Here is a 21,413-nt window from a genome sequence, read left to right as displayed (position 1 = left end):
GTACCCAGCCGTGTGAGGTGTCAGTCTGCCCCTTCTGGGGGATGCCTCCCAGTTAGGCTACTCAGGGGTCAGGGGTCAGGGACCCACTTGAGGAGGCAGTCTGCCCGTTCTCAGATCTCTAGCTGCGTGCTGGGAGAACCACTGCTGTCTTCAAAGCTGTCAGACAGGGACATTTAAGTCTGCAGAGGTTACTGCTGTCTTTTTGTTTGTCTGTGCCCTGCCCCCAAGATGTGGAGCCTACAGAGGCAGGCAGACCTCCTTGAGCTGTGGTGGGCTCCACCCAGTTTGAGCTTCCTGGCTGCTTTGTTTACCTAAGCAAGCCTGGGCAATGGCTGGTGCCCCTCTCCCAGCCTCACTGCCGCCTTGCAATTTGATCTCAGACTGCTGTGCTAGCAATCAGCGAGACTCCGTGGGTGTAGGACCCTCCGAGCCAGGTGCGGTATATAATCTCCTGGTGCGCCGTTTTTTAAGCCCGTCGGAAAAGCGCAGGATTCGAGTGGGAGTGACCCGATTTTCCAGGTGCCGTCTGTCACCCCGTTCTTTGACTAGGAAAGGGAACTCCCTGACCCCTTGCGCTTCCTGTGTGAGGCTATGCCTCGCCCTGCTTTGTTTTGCGCATGGTGTGCGCACCCACTGACCTGCGCCTACTGTCTGGCCCTCCCTGGTGAGATGAACCCGGTACCTCAGATGGAAATGCAGAAATCACCCGTATTCTGTGTCGCTCACGCTGGGGGCTGTAGACCGGAGCTGTTCCTATTCGGCCATCTTGGCTCCTCCCACATTCCTCTGTCTTAAACAACCAGTCATTCTATTTTAGGACAAGAATTTACCATACGAGGTTTTTTTTCTCATACCAAGTCTTTTTTTTTTTTTTAAATAACCTTCCTTTCCCAAAATGCCTTTTTACCTTTCTAACTTTCTTCATGTCTCTCTTATTCCCTGGTTCCTTTTACCTTGTTTCGTATGTAACCTTTACGTAACCTGTGAATTAGGGAAAAATTATTTTCCTTTTGTTGGGAAGTTAAGGTTTCCATTTCATTTGCTGTGTGAGTTCTGTGAAGGAGGATCAAATGAGGAGGTAATTTACATACTGTAGAAGTTATCCCCTCTTAAGAGATTGTTGAATTAAGTTTCTTGCTGGGGCTTGTTTGAATAAGTGTGGGCTATATTTTAAACCCCTGAAGTATGACTATCTAAGTTGAAGTTTCTATTTAGTCTGTTTTCACACTGCTATAAAGAAATACCTGAGACTGGGTAATTTGTAAACAAAGGAGGTTTAATTCACTCAAAGTTCTGCATGGCTGGGGAGACCTCAGGAAACTTAACAGTCATGGTAGAAGAGGAATCAGACACCTTCTTCACAGGGTGGCAGGAGAGAGAAGTAAGGAGGGCAGGGGAAACTGCCATTTATGAAACCATTAGATCTCTTGAGAACTCACTATCACAAGAACAGCATGGGGGAACCACCCCCATGATCTAATCACTTCCCTCAATCTACATATGGAGATTACAATTCTCTTCCTCAAAACATGGGGATTGACGATGAGATTTGGGTGGGGACACAGAGTCAAACCATATCCAGTGGCCTGTCCTTCTGCATCAAGAACACTTACTTGGAGAAGTGTCCTTAGGACAATCTAGAGTGGGCTGGAAGCTTCTAAAGCAGCCAGCAGTTAAGCCTGTCTCTTGTCCTTGCGTTTTTCTTTCTCTGTAGCTCTGTTCCCCTTATTCTGTTCTCAATTACTGAAGAACTTGAAGGCTGTGTCCAGCAATGTTGGGAAAGTAGTTTGTGGTCTCTGATCTAGCTTTTGGAGTTCATGTCTGATGTATGGGGATGCCTGGCTGATAAACAGCTATGACAGTGAGGTCTTCTGGGCTCTGGGGGTTCATATTAGTATATTTTCTCGTAGCCTCAGCCAGCTTGGTATAAAATAGGGCTGGGTTTTAATTTGACCCCTGTCTTATTTCCCTTAGTTTGGCATAATTTACAAGTTTTATGTGGCCTTTTTCATGCTCTGAATCAGGCAAGTGATCATGTGATTATGATATTTCCTTCTGTGGTCTCCCTCTTGATAACCCCACCTAGGATCAGTGTAAGGCATTGCCGTTCTCCCAGGGCCGGACTCCTGGGGGTTTGGGGTATGCACTTCATCTGCTCACCTTTGAGCCAGAGACCATATGTGGGATTTTTCCTCATGGGTGCAATATGTGGTAAAAATAATATACATGTCCTGCCAAGTGAGGTAGAAGGAAGCAATAGTCCTTTAAATTCCTTCATGAAATGAGGAGGGCCCCTACTGAAAGAGCCAAAGCTTAGTTTTTATTTGGGGAAGATCAGACATTAGGAAGGGAACATGGACTCTGATGGTTCCTAGATCCCCATTTGCCACGTCCTGGAGCAGCAGAACTTTTTCTGAGGCCAAAATGAGATCATAGGTGGCCTCTGACCTAGTATGAGAAGGGAAGTAGAATCCCTGATAAGGAGGAGGCACTGGAAAACAACATCAAAGGTTGGGATGTTGAGGGGAAGGTGAGAGAGAGGGAGCAGATGGAGTAGGGGTAATTGAATGTGAAGGTGGTTTGTTAGGGGAAGAAGGTGTGGCCTCAACCCATCCAGCTAGTTGGGGAGAACGGGAGAGAGTAAAAGAAAGGCCATCCAAAATGTCAAAAGAGTCAGTGGGGCCAGAGAATATAGTCATGCACATTCAGCAGATTTGGTGGAGATCAGGATCCTGAGAGAGTGAGTTATGAAAGCCTGGAATAGGAACTTCATACCATTTAAAAGAGTTGCAATAGAAAAGGTCAAGCTGTAAAATAGTACTGGGGCAAGGGTCCCACCTGGTGGCCAGGAGGATTCCTGATCTGAAAGTTTATAAGGTGGCCATGTTGTATTACACAAGAAAATTAAACTTTGTTTTTGAGAGTCTGAGGGTCAGATTTATCCATTATTTTAGGATGCAACCCAGAGATGAGTCTGAAGGAATAGATGGGGTTTGTCCCATGATGGGACTGGAAAACAACAAGCTGTTTGGGGCTAATAAAATAATAGTAGCTACCTTGTAGAAATGTTGTGAAGACTAAGATAATAAAAAGAAATCGTTTAAAACAGTGCATAGTTTATAATAAACACTTAGTCAATGTTAATTATAATAATTATTATCACCCCTTTATCAAACTTTCAAATCAGGTCTTCAACAAGCTGGTACAAGACAGGAGATCTAAGATGTGAATCCAAGCTGTCTGGGTTCTTGTATAACTGGATAACAACCCATCATGAAGTGCTACTAGTTTTAGATTAAAGATGTAAATTGTGAGCTTTTTTCCTTCTACTTCCTACTAGTCTGTTTGCCGGGCTAATATAGAACAAACTTGAATAAACAAATCGCAAATTTTCAAGGGAACTTGAATATATCATCTAGATGGACAACTTGTTTTCTTTGAAGACAGATGCAAATGGTTGTGTTTTTTAAGTTGTAAACACAAAAGCTATAAAATTATATACTGGTTTAATTAGTCTTGTTTAATTAGCCATTATCTGACCAATGTTACAACTCCATCTTTTTTTTTCCTCAACATTTATTTTTTTGTTTGTTTTTTAAAGACTGCCTTTTTTTCCCACCCCCTAGAGCAGGGCTGTTTCTGGAGTTTTTAGCTCTAGCTGGTAGCACAGCCTTAGGTGGGATAGGTTAATAGCAGGTATTTGCTGAATAAGTAATATACTCATACAAAGAGTCATATTTTCTGCTGTTCTAGAAATGTCTTCAAGAGAATATGCTTTCACTAAATACAATAAAATTTCACAGTGTACTTCAAGGAACTGCTCTGTGTTGTGATGGTGGGTGGGTGTGAGATGGGACAGGGGAGGAAGGGATAAAATGTGATTGAGAATACTCTCTCAGACATGAGTATAAGAGGATAATAGAATTGAATCTGATTTTGTTCATTTTTGTTGTTGTTTTGTTTGAAAGGTCCTGCTCTCCTTAAAATCAAAATTTGATGGTATATTGGGCTGGCCAAGCCTGAATGCCTGCCATGGCAAAACCTCCATTTAAGGGAAACTATCTTGCTCTTAGCCGTTGCTATAAGGGTAGTCCCTTTTTGTATTTAGCTATAACCCCTGGCTATGGCGGAGTAGACCCTGGAAAACTGAATCAAAGAATAGTGAATTGTGGCCTGGTACAAAAAGATGAGCTGGCCTAATCAAATTTTTCCCTGGAAAATTAAAAACTGTAAAATGTAGAGAGATGGAGGCAGTTAACAATGGGGGCAAAAATTGAAACAATGTGTTAGAAAATGTAGTGAGATAAACAGGATAAGATGTGGTACCATGTGTTATAGAGGAGCAAAAATATGAGAAATCAGAAAAAGCCATTTAATAGTGAAACGGAAAGAATCAGATATTTGGCATTAAGCTGTGTAATTAATAAGGAACACAAAGGAAGATTGACTGCCTGTTTGATTGATTCATTTGTTTATTCAACAAATTAATTTTTTAGTTACTAGTATGTACCAGGCAGTGTTTTAGCCCGAGTATTGCTCTGAGAAAGAATTAAGCCAGTGATTCTCAACCACTTGTGATTTTGCCTACCAGAGGATATTTGGCCATGTCTAGAGACATTTTGGTTGTCACAGCTGGGAAAGGGAGGTGGTATTGGTTTTTAGTGAGTAGAGAGAGACCAGGGATGCTGCAAACTATTCTACAATGCACAGGATAACTCCCTACAAAAAAAGAATTATCTTGCTCAAAATGTCAGTAGTTCTCAGGTTTAGAAACTCTGGGATAAACTATCATTAGGATATATTTCGTGGAATAATTGTTGTCTTGTAGTTGACATTTGACTTTCTGTGTTTTCAGAATTAAGGAAGTTCACTGGAGTAAAATGGAGGCCTCAGTAATATTACCCATTCTGAAGAAAAAACTAGCCTTCCTTTCAGGTATGATTTCTTCTTAAAATGTGAAGTGTTTGATATACAAACTTTTTAATAGTTTCTTCTTTGTTAAGTATGACAAATGCATTTTTTTTTTTATGAAAGTTTTGTTTAAAAGGTATTTCTAAGACATCTTTAAATCAGAATGAAGAGCTAGGAGAGCTAACTCTGTACTGGTTCTTGGCAGGCCAATTTATTTTTCTAATTTCATTTTTTTAGATTCAGGGGGTACATGTGCCTGTCTGTTGCATGGGTATATTACATGATACTAAGGTTTGGGGTATAATTGATTCTCCTCACCCAGGTAGTGACCATAATACCCAGTAGGTAGTTTTTCAGCCCTTTTCCCCTTCTCTCCCTCCCATGCAGTAGTCTCCAGTGTCTGTTGCTCCCATCTTTATGTCCATGTGTGCCCAATGTTTGGCTCCCTCTTACAAATGAGAGTGTGCAATATTTGGTTTTCTGTTTCTGTGTCAATATTCACCTAGGATGATGGCCTCTGGCTGCATCCATGTTGTGGCAAAGGGCGTGATTTCCCTGTTTTTTTACAGCTGCATAGTACTCTGTGATGTATATGTACCACGTTTTCTTTATCCATTCCACTGTTGATGGGCACCTAAGTTGATTCTGTGTCTTTGCTATTATAAACAGTGCTGCAAGGAACGTATGAATGCATGTGTCTTTTTGACAGAGCAATTTATTTTCCGTTGGATATGTACACAGTAATGGGATTGCTGGACTGAATGGTAGCAATCCCATTACTGGGTATATACCCAAAGGAAAATACATTGTTTTGTAGATTCTCTGTTTTAAGTTCCCTGAGAAGTCTCCAAACTGCTTTCTCCAGTTACTGAACTAAATTTACATGACCACCAACAGTGTATACGCATTTCCTTTTCTCTGCAGCTTCACCAGCATCTGTTATTTTTTTGACTTCTTAATAATAGACATTCTGACTAGTATGAGATGATATTTCATTGTCAATTTGATTGCATTCCTGTGATTATCTGTGATGTGCATGCTTGTTGGCCACTTGTATGTCTTCTTTTGAGAAATGTCTGTTCATGTCCTTTGCCCACTTTTTAATGGGGTTGTTTTTTCCTTGTTGAATTGATTAAGTTCATTATGGATTTTTGGTATTAGGCCTTTGTTGGAGGCATAGTTTGTGAATATTTTCTCCCATTTTGTAGGTTGTCTGTTTATTGATAGTTTCTTTTGTTGTGCAGAAGCTCTTTAGTTTAATTACGTCCTACTTTTCAATTTTTGTGTTAGTTGCAGTTACTTTTGAGGACTTAGTCATAATTTTTTTTCTGAGGCCGATACTCAGAATTGTATTTCCTAGGTTTTCTTCTAGGATTTTTATAGTTTTAGGCCTTAGGTTTAAGTCTTTAATTCATCTTGAGTTAATTTTTGTATATGGTGAAAGGTATGGTTCAGTTTCATTCTTCTGCATATGGCTAGCAAGTTATCCCAGCATCATTTATTAAATAGGTAGTTCTTTCCCCATTGCATGTTTTGTTGAAGATCAGAAGGCTATAGGTATGTGACCTTATTTCTGGAATCTCTATTCTGTTCCATTGGTCCATGTGTCTGTTTCTGTACCAGTACCATGCTGTTTTGTTTACTGCAGCCTTGTAGTGTAGTTTGAAGACAGGTAATGTAATATCTCTGGCTTTTTTCTTTTTGCTTAGAATTGCTGTGGCTAGTTGGGCTTTTTTTTGTTTCCATATGAACTTTAGTTTTTTTCTATTCTGTGAAAATTGACATTGGTAGTTTGATATGAATAGCATTGAATTTGTAGATTGCTTTGGGCTGTATGGCCATTTTAACATTTTAAATATGACGATGGAATGTTTTTCCATTACTTTATGTCTTCTGTTATTTCTTTCAGCAGTGTTTTATAGCTCTCTTTGTAGGTATCTTTCACCTTTTTGCTTAGGTGTAGTTTTAGGTATTTTTTATGGCCGTTATAAATGGGAATATGTTCTTTATTTGGCTCTCAGTTTGAGTGTCATCGGTGTTTGGAAATGCAACTTAGTTTTGTATATTGATTTTTTTACCCTGACATTTTACTAATGTAATTTATCAGTTCTAGAAGCCTTTTGGTGGAGGCTTTAGGGTTGTCTAGGTATAGAAACATAAAGTCAACAAAGAGCAATAATTTGACTCCTCCTTTTTCTAATTCTATGCCTTTTATTTCTTTTTCTTGCCTGATGGTTCTTGCTAGGACTTTTAGTACTATGTTGAATACAAGTGGTGAGAGTAGCTATCCTTGTTTTTTTCCAGTTCTTAAGGGGAATACTTTTAGCATTTGCCTGTTCAGCATAATGTTGGCTGTGGGTTTGTCTATAGATAGCTTTTATTATTTTGAGATGTATTTCTTCAATGCATAGTTTATTGAGGGTTTTTATCATGAAAGGATGTTGGATTTTATCAAAGGCTTTTTCTGCATCTATTGAGATGATCATATGGTTTTTAATTCTGTTTATGTGGTGACTCACATTTATTGATTTGTGCATGTTGAACTGATCTTGCATCCCAGGAATAAAGCCTAATTGAATGTGGAGGATTAACTTTTTGGTTTGCTGTCAGATTCCATTTGCTAGTATTTTGTTGAGGATATTTGCATCTCTGTTCATCAGGGATATTGGCCTTTAGTTTTCTTTTTTTGTTGTTGTGACCTCACCAGGTTTTGGTGTCAGGATGATGCTGGCTTTACAGAGGAGGGAATCCCTCCTCTTTAATTTTTTGGAATAATTTCAGTAGGATTGGTACTAGCTCTTCTCTGTATGTCTGGTAGAATTTGGCTGTGAATCCATCTAGTCCAGGGGTTTTTTTGATTGGTAGATTTTTTTAAATTACCAATTCAGTTTTAGAACGCAATATTGGGCTGTTGAGGGCTTCAGTTTCTTTATGATTCAACCTTGGGAGGGTCTGTGTTTCTAGGAAGTTATCCATTTCTCTAGAGTTTCTAGTTAGTGTGCACAGAAGTCTTTTGTATTTCTGTAGGATCAGTTGTAATGTCACCTTGTCATTTCTAATTGTCCTTATTTGGATCTCCTCTCTTTTTTTTCTTTCTTAATCTAGCTAGTGGTCTGTTGATCTTGTGTATCATTTGGTGTTGTCAGCCCCCCACCCCTTTTTTTGAGACAGGATCTCACTTTGTCACTCAGTCTAGGGTGGAGAGCAGTAGTACGAACAAGGCTGGCTGCAGCTTTGACCTCCTGAGCTTAAGCGATCCTCCAGCCTCAGCCCTGACAATTAGCTGGGACTACAGGTGTGTACCACCATACCCAGCCAATTTTTGTATTTTTTGTAAAGATGGGGTTTTGCTGTGTTGCACAGGCTGATCTCAAATTCATGAGCTCAAGTGACTCACTCACTTTGATACGTTGTATCACTGTTTTCATTTATCTCAAAACAATTTTTTGATTTCTGCCTTAATTTTGTTTACACAACATTCATTCAAATGCAGGCTGTTTAATTTTCATGTAATTGTGTGGTTTTGAGAGATCTTCTTGGTATTGATTTCTATTTCTGTTACACTGTGATCTGAGAGTATGGTTGGTATGATTTCAAGTTTTTTTTATTTATCGAGTCTTGCATTATGGCTGAGCCTGTGGTTGGTCTTAGAGTATGTTTCATATGCAGATGAGAAGAATGTATATTCTGTGGTTGATGGGTAGACTGTTCTGTAGATGTCTATTAGGTCCAGTTCGTCAAGTGTCAAATTTAAGTTCAGAATATGTCTGTTTTCTCCCCGATGATCTGTCTAACTCTATCGGTGGAGTGTTGAAATCCCCTGCTATTATTGTGTGGCTGTCTAATTCATCTTGTAGGTCCAGAATTACTTTTTTTATGAATCTGGGTACTTCAATGTTGGGTGCATGTGTATATATTTAGAATGATTAAGTATTCATGTTGAATTGAACCCTTTATTATTATGTAATGCTCTTCTTTGTCCTATTTTATTATTGTTGGTTTAAAGTCTGTTTTTTCTGATATGAGAATAGTGATCCCTGCTCTTTTTTTGTATATGTGTAATAGGTCTTTCCCCAACCCTTTTCTTTGAACCTGTCATTGTCATTACATGTGAGATGGGCCTCTTGAAGACAGAAGATGGATGGGTCTTGTTTTTTGTTTGTTTGTTTGAGACAGGATCTCGTTCTGCCACCCAGGCTGGAGTGCAGTGGTGCGATCATAGCTCACTGTAGCCTTGACCTCCTGGGCCCAGGCAGTCCTCCCACCTCAGCCTTTCGACTAGCTGGGACCACAGGCATGTGCCATCATGCCCAGCTAATTTTCTCATTTTTAATTTTTTTGTAGAGACAGGTGTCCTTATATATTGCCCAGGCTAGTTTCAAACTCCTGGGCTCAAGTGATCCTTCTACCTCAGTCTCCCAAATTGCTGAGATTATAGGCATGAGCTACTGTGCTTGGCCAAATCTTTTTTTTGGATCCATCTTGCCATTTGGTGTCTTTTAAGTGGGGTGTTAGACCTTTTACATTCAAGGCTAATATTGATATGTGAGGTTATAATCCTATTTTGAAGTTGTTACCTGGTTGCTTTGTAGTCTCAATTGTGTAGTTGCTATATAGGGTCTGTGGGCTATGTAATTAAATGTGTTTTTGTAGTAGCAGGTGTTCTTTTGTTACCATATTTAGAACTCCCTTAAGGATCTCTTTGGTCTAGTGGTAATGAATTCCCTTAGGAATTACTTGTATGGAAAAGATTTTATTTCTCCTTCACTTATAAAGCTTAGTTTGGTGGCATGTGAAATTCTTGGTTGGAAATCTTTTTCTTTAAGAATGCTGAAAATAAGCCTCCAGTCTCTTTTGGCTTATAATGTTTCTCCTGAGAAGTCCACTGTTAGCCTGACAGGGTTCCCATTGTGTGTGATCTGACTCTTCTCTAGCCTCCTTTAAGATTTTTGATGCTCTACACATTCGGAGAAAGCTCTCTAGGAATGAACTGTAAAAATAATCCCTGAATGGCATGAACCTGGGAGGCAGAGCTTGCAGTGAGCCAAGATCGCGCCACTGCACTCCAGCCTGGGCGACAGAGCAAGACACCGTCTCAAAAAAAAAAAAAAAAAAAAAAAAAATCCCTGAAAATACAGTCTTCTGATACTTATTCTGTTCTGTAATTTCATTAAAATGACCTCTACAAGGTAGATGTCATGATGTCTCACTTCTGATATGAAAATGTAATAATAATTGACTAACTGGCATCCAAATAATTGTTTCTGAAATACAGAATAATTAGTTTTTATAACTGTCTTCTAGCTTTTTTCTTCCATCTTCCTCTGAGAAAGTTTCAGTACACTGAAGGAGTTAATATCCATTATTCTGTTTTCACTCTTTGGTGTTCAAAACTGCTTATATACACTTGAATTTATCTTCAGTTATCAACTTGAAGTGTGTATCAGCTAAGATGAGTCAAGGGGAAGCTATGAGTGGGACCATGTATGTATGGTACATTGGGTGTAGTGATCTTCTGGAGTTTAGATCGTTGAGTAAATCTCTACATGATTTAGTATAGATACTGTAGCTCTGCCAACTCAGAGTTATTTGGACTGCATTATCTTGCTTTCTCTGTGTTATTCTTTTTTATGTCCTGTCCTAATTGCCTTGATAATACTAATGTCCTTTTTTCAAAGTATGTTATGTCTCTGTATAATTGACATGTTTTCCTAGTATGTATTATATTATATATTGTATATAATATACTATATTGTATATGCTATATTATATACTGTATGTAATATACTATATTGTATATGCTGTATTATATATTGTATATAATATACTATATTGTATATGCTATATTATATATTGTATGTAATATACTATATTGTATATGCTATATTATATATTGTATATAATATACTATATTGTATATGCTATATTATATATTGTATATAACATACTATATTGTATATGCTACATTATATATTATATATAATATACTATATTGTATGTGCTATATTATATATAATATACTATATTGTATATGCTATATTATATATTATATACTATATTGTATATGCTATATTATATATTGTATGTAATATGCTATATTGTATTGCTATATTATATATTGTATATAATATGTTATATTGTATATGCTATATTATATATTGTATATAATATACTATATTATATATAATATGCTATATTATATATTGTATAATAGTAATATATGTATATAATATACAATATATAATATAGTATATTATATACATATATAACATATATACATATCATATATTACATATATACAATATATAATATACAAAAACGATATAATATATATTGTATATATAAGTAATATATAGTATATCATACTATATATTACTATTATACAATATACAATATACTATATTATGTACATTATATATACTATATATACAATATGTAATATATATTGAATTTATAATACTATACTATATTAATACAATATATAATATTAATATATGCTATATTATATATTATACTCTGATATGAATGATGATTTTGTTAATATTCTTATTCATAGCTTTGTGCATTTTTTTCTCTTTTATACCTGGAAAGTTTTGTCTATTTTGTACAAGTTCAGCAGTATGCATTTTTATAAGTAGAACTGGTATAAGGATAATATGCATTTATATTTGTGTTAGGTTTTGTCAGATTGCCCTCCAAGAAGATTGTTTCAATTTCTATTTTTTCCAATGGTGTGTGAAAATGCCTGTGTTCTCACACTCTTTTCAATAGTAGACACTATTATTCTCTTATAATCTTTACCATGACATTTTTGCATCTTGTGATGCTTGTCTCTGTGTAGCATTTGATGCTTTTGACCATAACTATCTTGAAAGTCTTTTTCCTGTTGGCTTTCACCCCTCTGGTACTTTTACACTGGTGATTATTTTATTGTCCCTGAATGAAAGCTGAGGGAATGGATTTAAATATAGCCCTGAATGTTAAATTTATCTTCTAAAGACAATTCTACAGTGAGTCAGAGTGCCATAGTCCAGGTGTGAGCCTTTTCTGGGGCTTGGCTTAATGCGTGGATAAAGCTTAGCAATTTTGAGGAGTAAATGAAAGACTTCTTAGCCTGTTCCTATTAACGCCCTCTCTTGACCATTGATGATTTAAGCCAGTAATTTCCAAACTTTTTTAGTAATAGAGAAAATTTTTTCAAACCAACAGAGTCATTCAGGGGATGCAGTTTGAAAACCACTTGTGTTAATCCATTTTTTTTTTTTTGAAAAATGACACATATTCTGAACAAAAAATAGGCAATTGAAGTTGTATTGATTGATTACTAAGTTGAATCACCTTAGATGATTATTTGTTGACATTGAACAAAGTGGTTGGATGGCAGTAATGGTTGACCTAATGGAGGACAGAGGTTCATTTATGGTTCATATGTTATGAATTGCATTTGTGTCACTAATATGAGTCTTTTTCTTCACACCTTTCAGTTTTTAGTGATAGATGTCTAGCGATCATGTGGAATTGTTTCTTTCAGTATTTGCTGCTTTTTAAGCTTCTAAAATTACCTCAAATGTCAGTTTGGTCAGAAGATGGGCTTCAGTATGAAATTCAGACATGTAGGAAACTTCCAAAGACATGATGTGGGCATAAAAGTATTTAAAAGTTACATTATACTTTTGGCACACTGAAAGGGACTTGAACATACATGGAATGTAACTGTATTCTACTACCTGGATTTCAGACTTCAATATCCAGTTCCCATGTACCCTTCTCAGCTGGGCAGGGTTTTATCTTTATTGTCTTATGAACAGTATATGCCTGTCTGACCTTTGTGAGTTAGATCATTCCTCATCACAGAATACTCTTTTGACTTGGTTTACAAATTCTACCCGTTTTCCTTTCCCTCCCTCCCTCCCTACCTCCCTTCCTCGTTTCCTCCTTTCCTTCCTTCCTCTCTGTCTCTCTTCCTCTCTCTCTTTCTCTCTCTCTCTCTCTCCCCTTTCTTTTCTTTTCTTTCTTTCCATGCAATCTTGCTATGTTGCCCCGGCTAGTACTGGACTCCTGGATTCAAGTGATACTCTCGCCCTCAGCCTCCTGAGTAGCTGGGACTTGAGACTACAGACACGCCAATACCCCCAGCTCTGTTTTTCTCAAGTCTTAACTTTTCAGTGAAACTTTTCACATTTACTGCAGCTCTTAATCATTTTCTAAATCCCTTTTTATAATTTTATATATCTTATAGAACATAACAAACTATCATATTTCTTATCTCCTAAATATTTTCTTCCTAGCTTGATTGGACATTTATTTTATTTTACTTGCAAATACTTACTGTGCTGGGCACGTGAGAGGTGTTTGATGAATTGATTACATTAAGCACAGTAAATGGAAGAAATTTAAATAAAGTGATATTTGCTATGTTTGGGTGAAGATTTCATGGGTGAATTTTTTTCCTTTTTTCTAAATTTTCTGTAATTCTTCTATACTATCATAAAAATTTACAATCTATAAGTAGCCATTAGATATTTTCCAAATTATATCTTAAACTTATCATTATTTTAGTAAGATTGGATTCAAATGTATATTATTCAGATTATGCCTTAATATGTATTACATGTTAAATTTAAATCTCTTTTTTAATAGGAGGAAAGGACAGACGGAGTGGCCTCATTTTGACAATTCCATTATGCCTTGAACAGACAAATATGGATGAGCTGAGTGTCACCTTAGACTACCTACTCAGCATTCCAAGGTGACTCTAAAGGTGTCTTTTCTTAAATCTCAGTATGTTTTCATTCAGTTACTAATGATTCTTTCTATTGTTGAATTATACTTTGCTATCTTATCTGCTTTTATTCGCAGTGAAATTATAATTATAGATACTAAAATCAATGACTTATAACATCATTGCAGATAAAATGCTTATTTTATGCTCTTGATGAATTTAAGGATATACAGATTTCCAAAATGTATGTATTGTCGACTTTTAAGGAACCCAGTAACTAAGCATCTATATCATATAACTTTAGGAAAATTGGAGAATTTAATCAGTAGAAAACATCTTTTATTTAGGTAAGCTGTTTCACCATATTGATATAAATACGTCTGCAGGTTTTAATGTATTAAGTGAGTGAAGGCTATTAGGAGTTTACAAATATTTTTATTTTAAAAAATGTCAAAAATGTTTGTTTATATTTTAATCTAAAGAGCCTTTAACTTTAATTTTCACATTTCTTCAGTGAAGACCCAACTTAACCCTCTTTATTTGTCCTAGTCTACCCATGACTTCAACAAAAAAAATAAAGCTTCCTCCCCATCTGCTTCTCCCATAATTGGGACTGAGGCACAACTGTGACTGCGTATTAGTCATCTGGAGATTTTTTTCAAAATTCTAATGATGGGGGGTTCACTTCCAGAGATTCTGATCCAATTGTTCTTGGGAAGCCTGCTTATCAGAATTTTTAAAAAGTCTTTTAAGCTTCCTGTGTATTTCTAATGTGCAACCAGATTTGTAAACCACTACAATTAAGCATGTAAATGAGGGCAGGTTTCTGTGTGTGTGTGTGTTTGTGTGTGTACAATGTAGAGGTAGAAAAAGGAACACGACTATCTCATATACTGCTCTTAAGTTCTAGCTAGTGAATTTTAAACATTTTCATCAGAGTAAACAATTCTTTGTATGTTTTTCCTGTATTTGTATTTTATTGACACAATAGCTTTTTTCCATTTAAACCACCTTGCAGAGTATGGGGTTAAAACAACTGATTTTAATCGCACCTGCATCCAATAGTGTTCTATAATTTAATGATTCTGTTGCTGTTTTTTTTTTTTTAATATTGTGGAAACATTGGTCTTCATGTGAAAATTTTCAATTTTTTCAGTTTCTGGGGGTGAAAATGATGAGAACCTGTAGTCAGTGCATTAGTATTAGCATTAGCTAATTGCATTAGCAGTAATCTTGCTAATCCCCCAAGCTGTGGATTGCTAACTTGTTCATCATTAGATAACAAACTGCTTTTTAGGTAACCATGGTTAGCCAGACTTATAGCTTACAAATTATGAAAAAAAATTCATAGATGGATTCATAGAAGGTTAAATATGTCAAGTGCCATCTGAGCCAAGTGCCTTATTTTGTAGTTGAGGAAATTGAAACTCTGAGGTTATGGTTACTTGCCCAAGATCTCACACCTAGTGAGTCGCACAGCTGGGATGAGAGTCCACGATTCCTGACACCAATTTAGAGCCTTTTTGTACTTCAGATGAGTAGAATTCAGTGTAGTTGCATCTCATGTGAAGTCCAATTCTGAGGTTCAAATGAAAAGCAAAAACTCCTAATTGTCAAAGTTACTCTTGAAAAATGCCTGAGGGTGGATCAGAGACTGTATTATCTTTCCATGAACATGTTAGGTTTTCCTTCAGCATTGGAGCAAGTTATTCACACTGAATTCCAGAAGACATAGTTGGCTTGTGATTAGGTTTGTTTTAAGAAAATGCATGTTTGTGTATACTGGAATCACATTCAGTTCAACAGGATGCTCACCCTGTCCGAGGCACTGGGTAACTGAGGGAGGCTAAAGGACCAGCAGATTCATTCACATCTCTGGGCTCATGTTCACTCTGGCGTGGATAAGCAGGAAGTCCAGTGGAAGGCAAAATAGCCTATACTATTTAAATTTTTTCTTTCTCTTTCTCATGTAAATGTGCATATGATGTTCCTCCAGTGTAAATGATGAATCAGTTTCTGCATATCTACACGTACCTGCCAACTAGCAGAGAAGGTGTAAGTTGAAGCAAGATGAAAGAACTCATTCTAGCAAGGCAAAATAGATACCTGGATACTTTATTTCTTATGATTGTTTTGCTAAAGTTTGGCCTTCTCAAATATTCATGAAAACTCTATCCGTCTGCTTTCTTGGATCAGCCTCCCATAATTTTGGGATTAACAAACATGGCTGTCAGCTTTTTATCCGTACTTGCCATTTCCTTAGAGAGCTAAGGTGTTTTTGATCTCTCCATTGCGATGCTAGAGAGCAGTTAACTAGATGTGTGATCTTAAAACCAATGTTTTTCATTCAGAATTTCCACCACTCAGGAGTGCTTTTAAAACGTAACCCCCCAACATTTTATTAAAATGTTCATATATGCAGGAAAGTTGAAGGAATTATACGGTGACACCCATATGTCCACCACTTAGAAAATCTAAAACTAATAGTGTACTTTGTTTTTATCACGTTATCTCCCATGTTTCACCCCTCTTTTTGTCCTAGGAATGTTTTTAAGTTTACCCTAGCAGATCAGGCCCAGCATGTGTCTAGAAAGGTTTTTTCATTTCTGGTATATCTACATTCTTTTGTGACCTGCTTTTGTCTCCCAGCTTCCAGCTGTTAATGTTTAACTACTTCCAGCTGTGAACATCTGCCAACATCTCCAGCAGTGTAGCTAGCTAAGGTAGCCTCTTCCTAATAGGAGATGTCCAAAATTGTTTTTTTCATGCAATGACTATCTTAACGTTTTGAATATAATAATAGCTTTTCAAAATTCTTGCAAAAATAAAAAAATTACTCAATTTCTTATACTTTGTGCTTATTTTTAATGAACACAGGGACAAAGTGTGATATATAGCTATTTTAAGTGGGTATCCTAGCGCAGTTGAGAATGGAAGCATTTCTTGACTCTTTTCTACACAGGTTGGCCCTAAGTTTGTTTTGTGTTTCAGATACTAAGTGTACAGTATTTTGGATATTCATGAGTGCTATGAAAACAAAGCATGAAAAGAGTCAGAGTGATAGAGTGGTGATACTTTACAAAATAAGAAGATATTTTACCAGAGATGATTGAAAGGAGAGGCAGACCCTACAGAATCTGATCCACGAGCATTGAAGACAGAGTGAGCAGGAAGTGCGAAGGCCCTGAGGCAGGAGCAGGTTTAACATGTTCTGGGAACATCAAGGAGGCTAGTGTGGCTGGAACAGTTTGAGAGAGGAGCACAGTGCTGGGAGGGGGATCAGAAGAGAGTCAGGAGTCAGGTCATGGAAGACCATGTAGGCAATGGCTTCCATTCTGAATGAGATGGAAAGCTATTGTCGTGTCTGAGGAGTGATGTGATGTGTGTCATCTAACATTATTAAAGGCACTCCATATTTAAAACATGGTGCTAGAAGCTGCCAGGACATTTGTAAGATAACATTCTTGCTTTCTGGAAGCATATTATCTAATGAAGATGAATTGTAAACAAGTAATTATAATAAAAGCATAAGTGAAATTAGTGCCATTATGTAAGTACCAGCAGAGCTGTATGAGTGGAAGAGAAGGAGCCTTTAGTTGTAATCAAAGAAATGAGTGAAGATCTGCAGGATGTTGGCCCCAGGAAATCCTCTAACATTGTCTTCTGTGTCAAAAGTGAGTGGACTGTTTAGACAGTTTCACCTTTACATAGCTGTTTTAACTCAGCTATGTCACCCTTAAAAGGCTCAACTGGACTAGGAACTAGGAGGCTGGGTCTTAGATTTTTTTTTCTATTACTGTTCTTAAAGTATAGTTATAAACATGCTAACAGTGGCTATAGGAATTTGTTATTAATGACACTTCAGGTCCTACAACAGGCCCTTTATAAAGGGTATAACATGCTTCTAAATTAAATATGTTGTTAAAAGCAGTTTAAGCCATCATTCCACTTACAGGGATGAAGCAAAAAACAAAACTATTTCCTTTCAAGTACCTGAAAGACCACTTGGTCTGGCAATTTTGAAATAGTTATCTTTGGATTCTGTGTATTTTCATTATCCATCTTAGTAAAATGTGAGAATGTGACAGAGTTAAGCGTGTTTCTAAGTACTCTGAAAGATAAATTTAGAGTATTTTATTCCTTTAAGATCACTACAGATGGTATTTGCAAGCTTCATTACTTTCTTAGTCTTAATGTACAGATTAATTTATAGTGTGCTTTGAAATATAAATGTATTGCTTGTATAAAATGTATTTAACAAAACGGTTGTATAACCTGCATCTCAGGGATACAGATGCCAATGTTGAGAAAGTATCACATTATGAGAATGGCACATGGCACATTTCTGTTGGTGGGAAGGCCCTCTCCTGGACTGCTGTGTCTTAGCTCTCCTTCCTAAAAAAGGCATTGGTAGAATCCCTGCATTGTTGCCACTACTCCAGACCGCTCAACAGCCAGCTACCCTGCCTAGCTGATCACTCTTGGGCTTGTATCCTCTCCTATGTCACGGTGGTCTTCTTAGATGTTTTGTTGGTGGAGAACTCCAGGAGTCCCCTCATTACTTGAGCCCACAGATAGTCATTGTGTGTCAGGTTTGCTTCTCTCCCCAAGTCTTTTATTTTTTTTAAAATAGAGATGGAGTCTTGCTGGTCTCCCGTGCTGGCCTCAAACTCCTTGGCTCAAGCCATCCTCTTGCTCTAGTCTCCCAAAGTGCTGGGATTAGAGACATGAGGCACCACGCCTAGCCCCTTCTGCAAGTCTTTTATTTTCTTTTGCTAACCCACAAGTGATCACTGTATTGGCCTTACCTTTAGTTTTTCCCAAGGAATATTTAGTGGATCCTTTATCTTGTGATGCACATCCAAAAATAGAGTACTTTTGTTTTATTGAGATATAATTCACATGTCACAAAAATCATCTTTTTAAAGTAGACAATTCGGTGATTTTTAGTATATTCACAGGTTGTGCATCCATTATGCTATCTAATTTCAGAACATTTTTATCAGCCCAAAATAAACTTTGTTCCCATTGGCACTCACTCTCCATTCTTCCCTCCTAACCCTTGTCAACCACTAATCTGCTTTCTGTCTCTAGATTTGCCTATTCTGGACATTTCATATAAATGGAATCATTCAATGTGTGTCCTTTTGTGTCTGGCGTGCTTTACTTAGCATAATGTTTTCAAGGTTTAGCCATGTTTTAGCAACTGTCAGTACTTCATTCTTTTTTTATGGCTGAATAATGTCTCATTGTTTGGTTATACTGTGTTTTGTTTTCCTCTTCATTAGTTGGTGGACATTTGGATTGTTTCTACTCTTCAGCTATTATGAATTATTCTGCTATGAATATTTACATGCAGGTTTTTGTGTGAACATATGCATCAGTTTGCCTTACCTCTTGAATACTCTTTTGTTTACTTTGGAAGCTCAGCTTCAGTCCTTGGCTGTTCCCTCCCACTCTAAACTTTTAGCAATATCATCCTCATTTCTTGTGGTCTTACTGTTTCTTGGTAGAACAGGGCATGACTTCTCCAAGAGTCTTCTTGGAACTAGTGTGCATGCTTGGAGGGAGAAGAGGAGGACTAGTAAAGTCCCCTGAACTGTTGGTGGATTTAAATCCCAGGAAAAGGTCTGTTTATTTTTCCCTGTAATGTATGTAACTGGGAACAGTTTGGATGGGGACAGGTTTCACTACCAAAATCTTGCTCTGATAAGCAAAGCTGTAGTTCCATTTACTGTATTGGAAGGAGAGCAATTGAGATCCTTACATTAAGTTGATAAGTAAACACAATAATAATAACAATGATAATGATAGGTATGTAGTTTTGGCCTTTAGAATGGAGTTTTTCCCTCCAGAAGTTGTTGCGTTTTACTAGGTTAGACTTCTGGGAAGTGTTTAGTTAATACTTAAATCACTCAATGTAATACAGGAATCCAACACTGAAGATAGTATTTTGCTGGTCCTGTGACTGAGAATGCAAAAGTGAGAGCATAAGTGGGTTAGACATGGTCTGTCCAAGCTTTTGAATCAGCAAGTTCTACCTCATCTCATTAAATTTCTCCAAAGGAACGCTAAGAAGCCCATTATTGTGGTTTATTAATAACTTACTTTATTTTCTATCTGTTTTGAACTATCACTTCACAAATCTTATACTTCTGGCAGGAAGGTGAGACAAGAAATATATAACACATTTGGCAATTAGTAACTTACTTCACTGTGATCCCATTTTACAGACGAAGAAATTGAGAGACTAGTAGGACTGTTTGAATGTTGCTTTGATGTCTTTACTTTTTAAGACATTGACTTTTATGCTTTTAGAATAATTTTCTTGCCACATTAGTTTGTAAGTTGTGAACATTTCCTAAAATGAGAAAAATAAATTGCTTGAGAAAATGAAAGGATACTCTCAAGAATTTTATTTATTGACAATGTAAACTAAACCAAGTGAGATTAATTCTACTCCATATGCGATTAAGTTTTAAACCTTCTTTATTTAGAATTATGAAGAACGAAATCTGGAGCTTGTTTTAATGCTTTGTAATTTTATTTTGTTTCAGTGAGAAGTGTAAGGCTAGAGGATTTACAGTGATTGTGGATGGCAGAAAATCACAGTGGAATGTGGTGAAAACAGTAGTCGTAATGCTACAGGTAATTTAGGTTTTGTCTATCAGGAAATGGTTTTTATTTTACAGCAACAGATCCTGGTGAAAATGGCAAATGCATTTAATTTATTGGACTGTGCCTGGCTTCCTAGCAGTGACTGAGTTGTGAAAATGCACTTATCACTATTGGATTGTTCAAATTCAACTCCTTAGGTTTGAATTTAAGCAGTTAAGTATATCTCACCTCTATTCTAATAGGTTTGTAAATGAAAATAATATGTCATGTTTAAGTAATTTAAGAAAGGAGGCCAGTGATTTTAAATGTGTGAGCACTGAAATGATGAGACTCACCTGGGAGCTTTGCATGCTCTGGTGTCTGTATCATTCTCCCTCTTGCACCCCATTCTGAAACTATAGGTGGGTGGTAGGCTTGGTTAAGTGTAGTTCGAAGAAACTTCTCAGGTGATTTTGGCATGTCTTTCTCTTCTGGTCCCCTATTTCCTACATAAAGCATCAGGATTCACGATGATCTTATTTATTTGTAGCCCAGAAGAAACTTAACAGCTGTGTCCTCAGGAATTTCAGCCCCTCACAAATTAACATTTAATAAACATCTACGATTACAAACTTTTTGAGATCTGATGCCAGTCTTGTGTTTTATGTTTCCTCATGTTCCACACAGAATGTTTATGTGATCCCCTGGCATGTAGTAGGCACCCAGTAGACATTTGTTGATTTATTTTAAGGGTATTGAAGATATGATTTGAAAAGGAAAAGGAAAACATTTGAGTGATGCGGAGGGCAGATTGCTCTCATGCACTTGGCCTTCTGTAGAAGGGCTTCTAGAGAGGTAAAATTTTAATTATCCAATTTAAATGAAAGTCAAGAGGGCCTTCCTCACAGGTACTCTGACTTACATATAGCTCATAATGAAGCAAATACAATGAGAGTAGTTGATGGCAGGCCAGTCTAGGGGAAACATAAGTTGGTAGTAACATGGAATCATAAGAATTCACTTAAGTGGATATCAGTGATATTGAAAGAAAGATCAAGAATTTTAAATGAATTCAACAAATAAGGTAGCTACTTTAAGGTTCTGTGGAAAGGCATATAATTTTAAAATTTAAATGATAACTAAGGAGAATGGCTTTTAACGTTTTATCATTTATTTAGGTTAA

At 36.8% G+C, this 21,413-nt stretch overlaps 1 protein-coding gene across 5 annotated transcripts in view; it reads left to right on the top strand.

The window, feature by feature from the left end:
• Positions 1 to 21,413, top strand: part of SESTD1 (SEC14 and spectrin domain containing 1) — a 162,656-nt gene that overhangs the window by 68,440 nt on the left and 72,803 nt on the right. For 3 of the 5 annotated variants that reach the window (XR_010149676.1, XM_016949355.4, XM_024354694.3), the window contains exons 2-4: positions 4,856 to 4,935; positions 13,552 to 13,660; positions 20,191 to 20,281. Coding sequence is in view for 4 of the 5 variants with exons in the window: in XM_016949355.4 (XP_016804844.1) it covers positions 4,881 to 4,935; positions 13,552 to 13,660; positions 20,191 to 20,281 (255 nt within the window). In the remaining variant the exon portion in view is untranslated. Of the gene's footprint in view, positions 1 to 4,855; positions 4,936 to 13,551; positions 13,673 to 20,190; positions 20,282 to 21,413 lie in introns of those variants that run through there. The other 2 variants (XM_016949356.3, NM_001243105.2) reach the window with 2 other exon arrangements.

This window comes from Pan troglodytes, chromosome 13, assembly GCF_028858775.2.
Source record: "Pan troglodytes isolate AG18354 chromosome 13, NHGRI_mPanTro3-v2.0_pri, whole genome shotgun sequence".
NCBI lineage: Eukaryota > Metazoa > Chordata > Mammalia > Primates > Hominidae > Pan > Pan troglodytes.
This window is presented reverse-complemented; position numbering and strand designations above follow the sequence as displayed.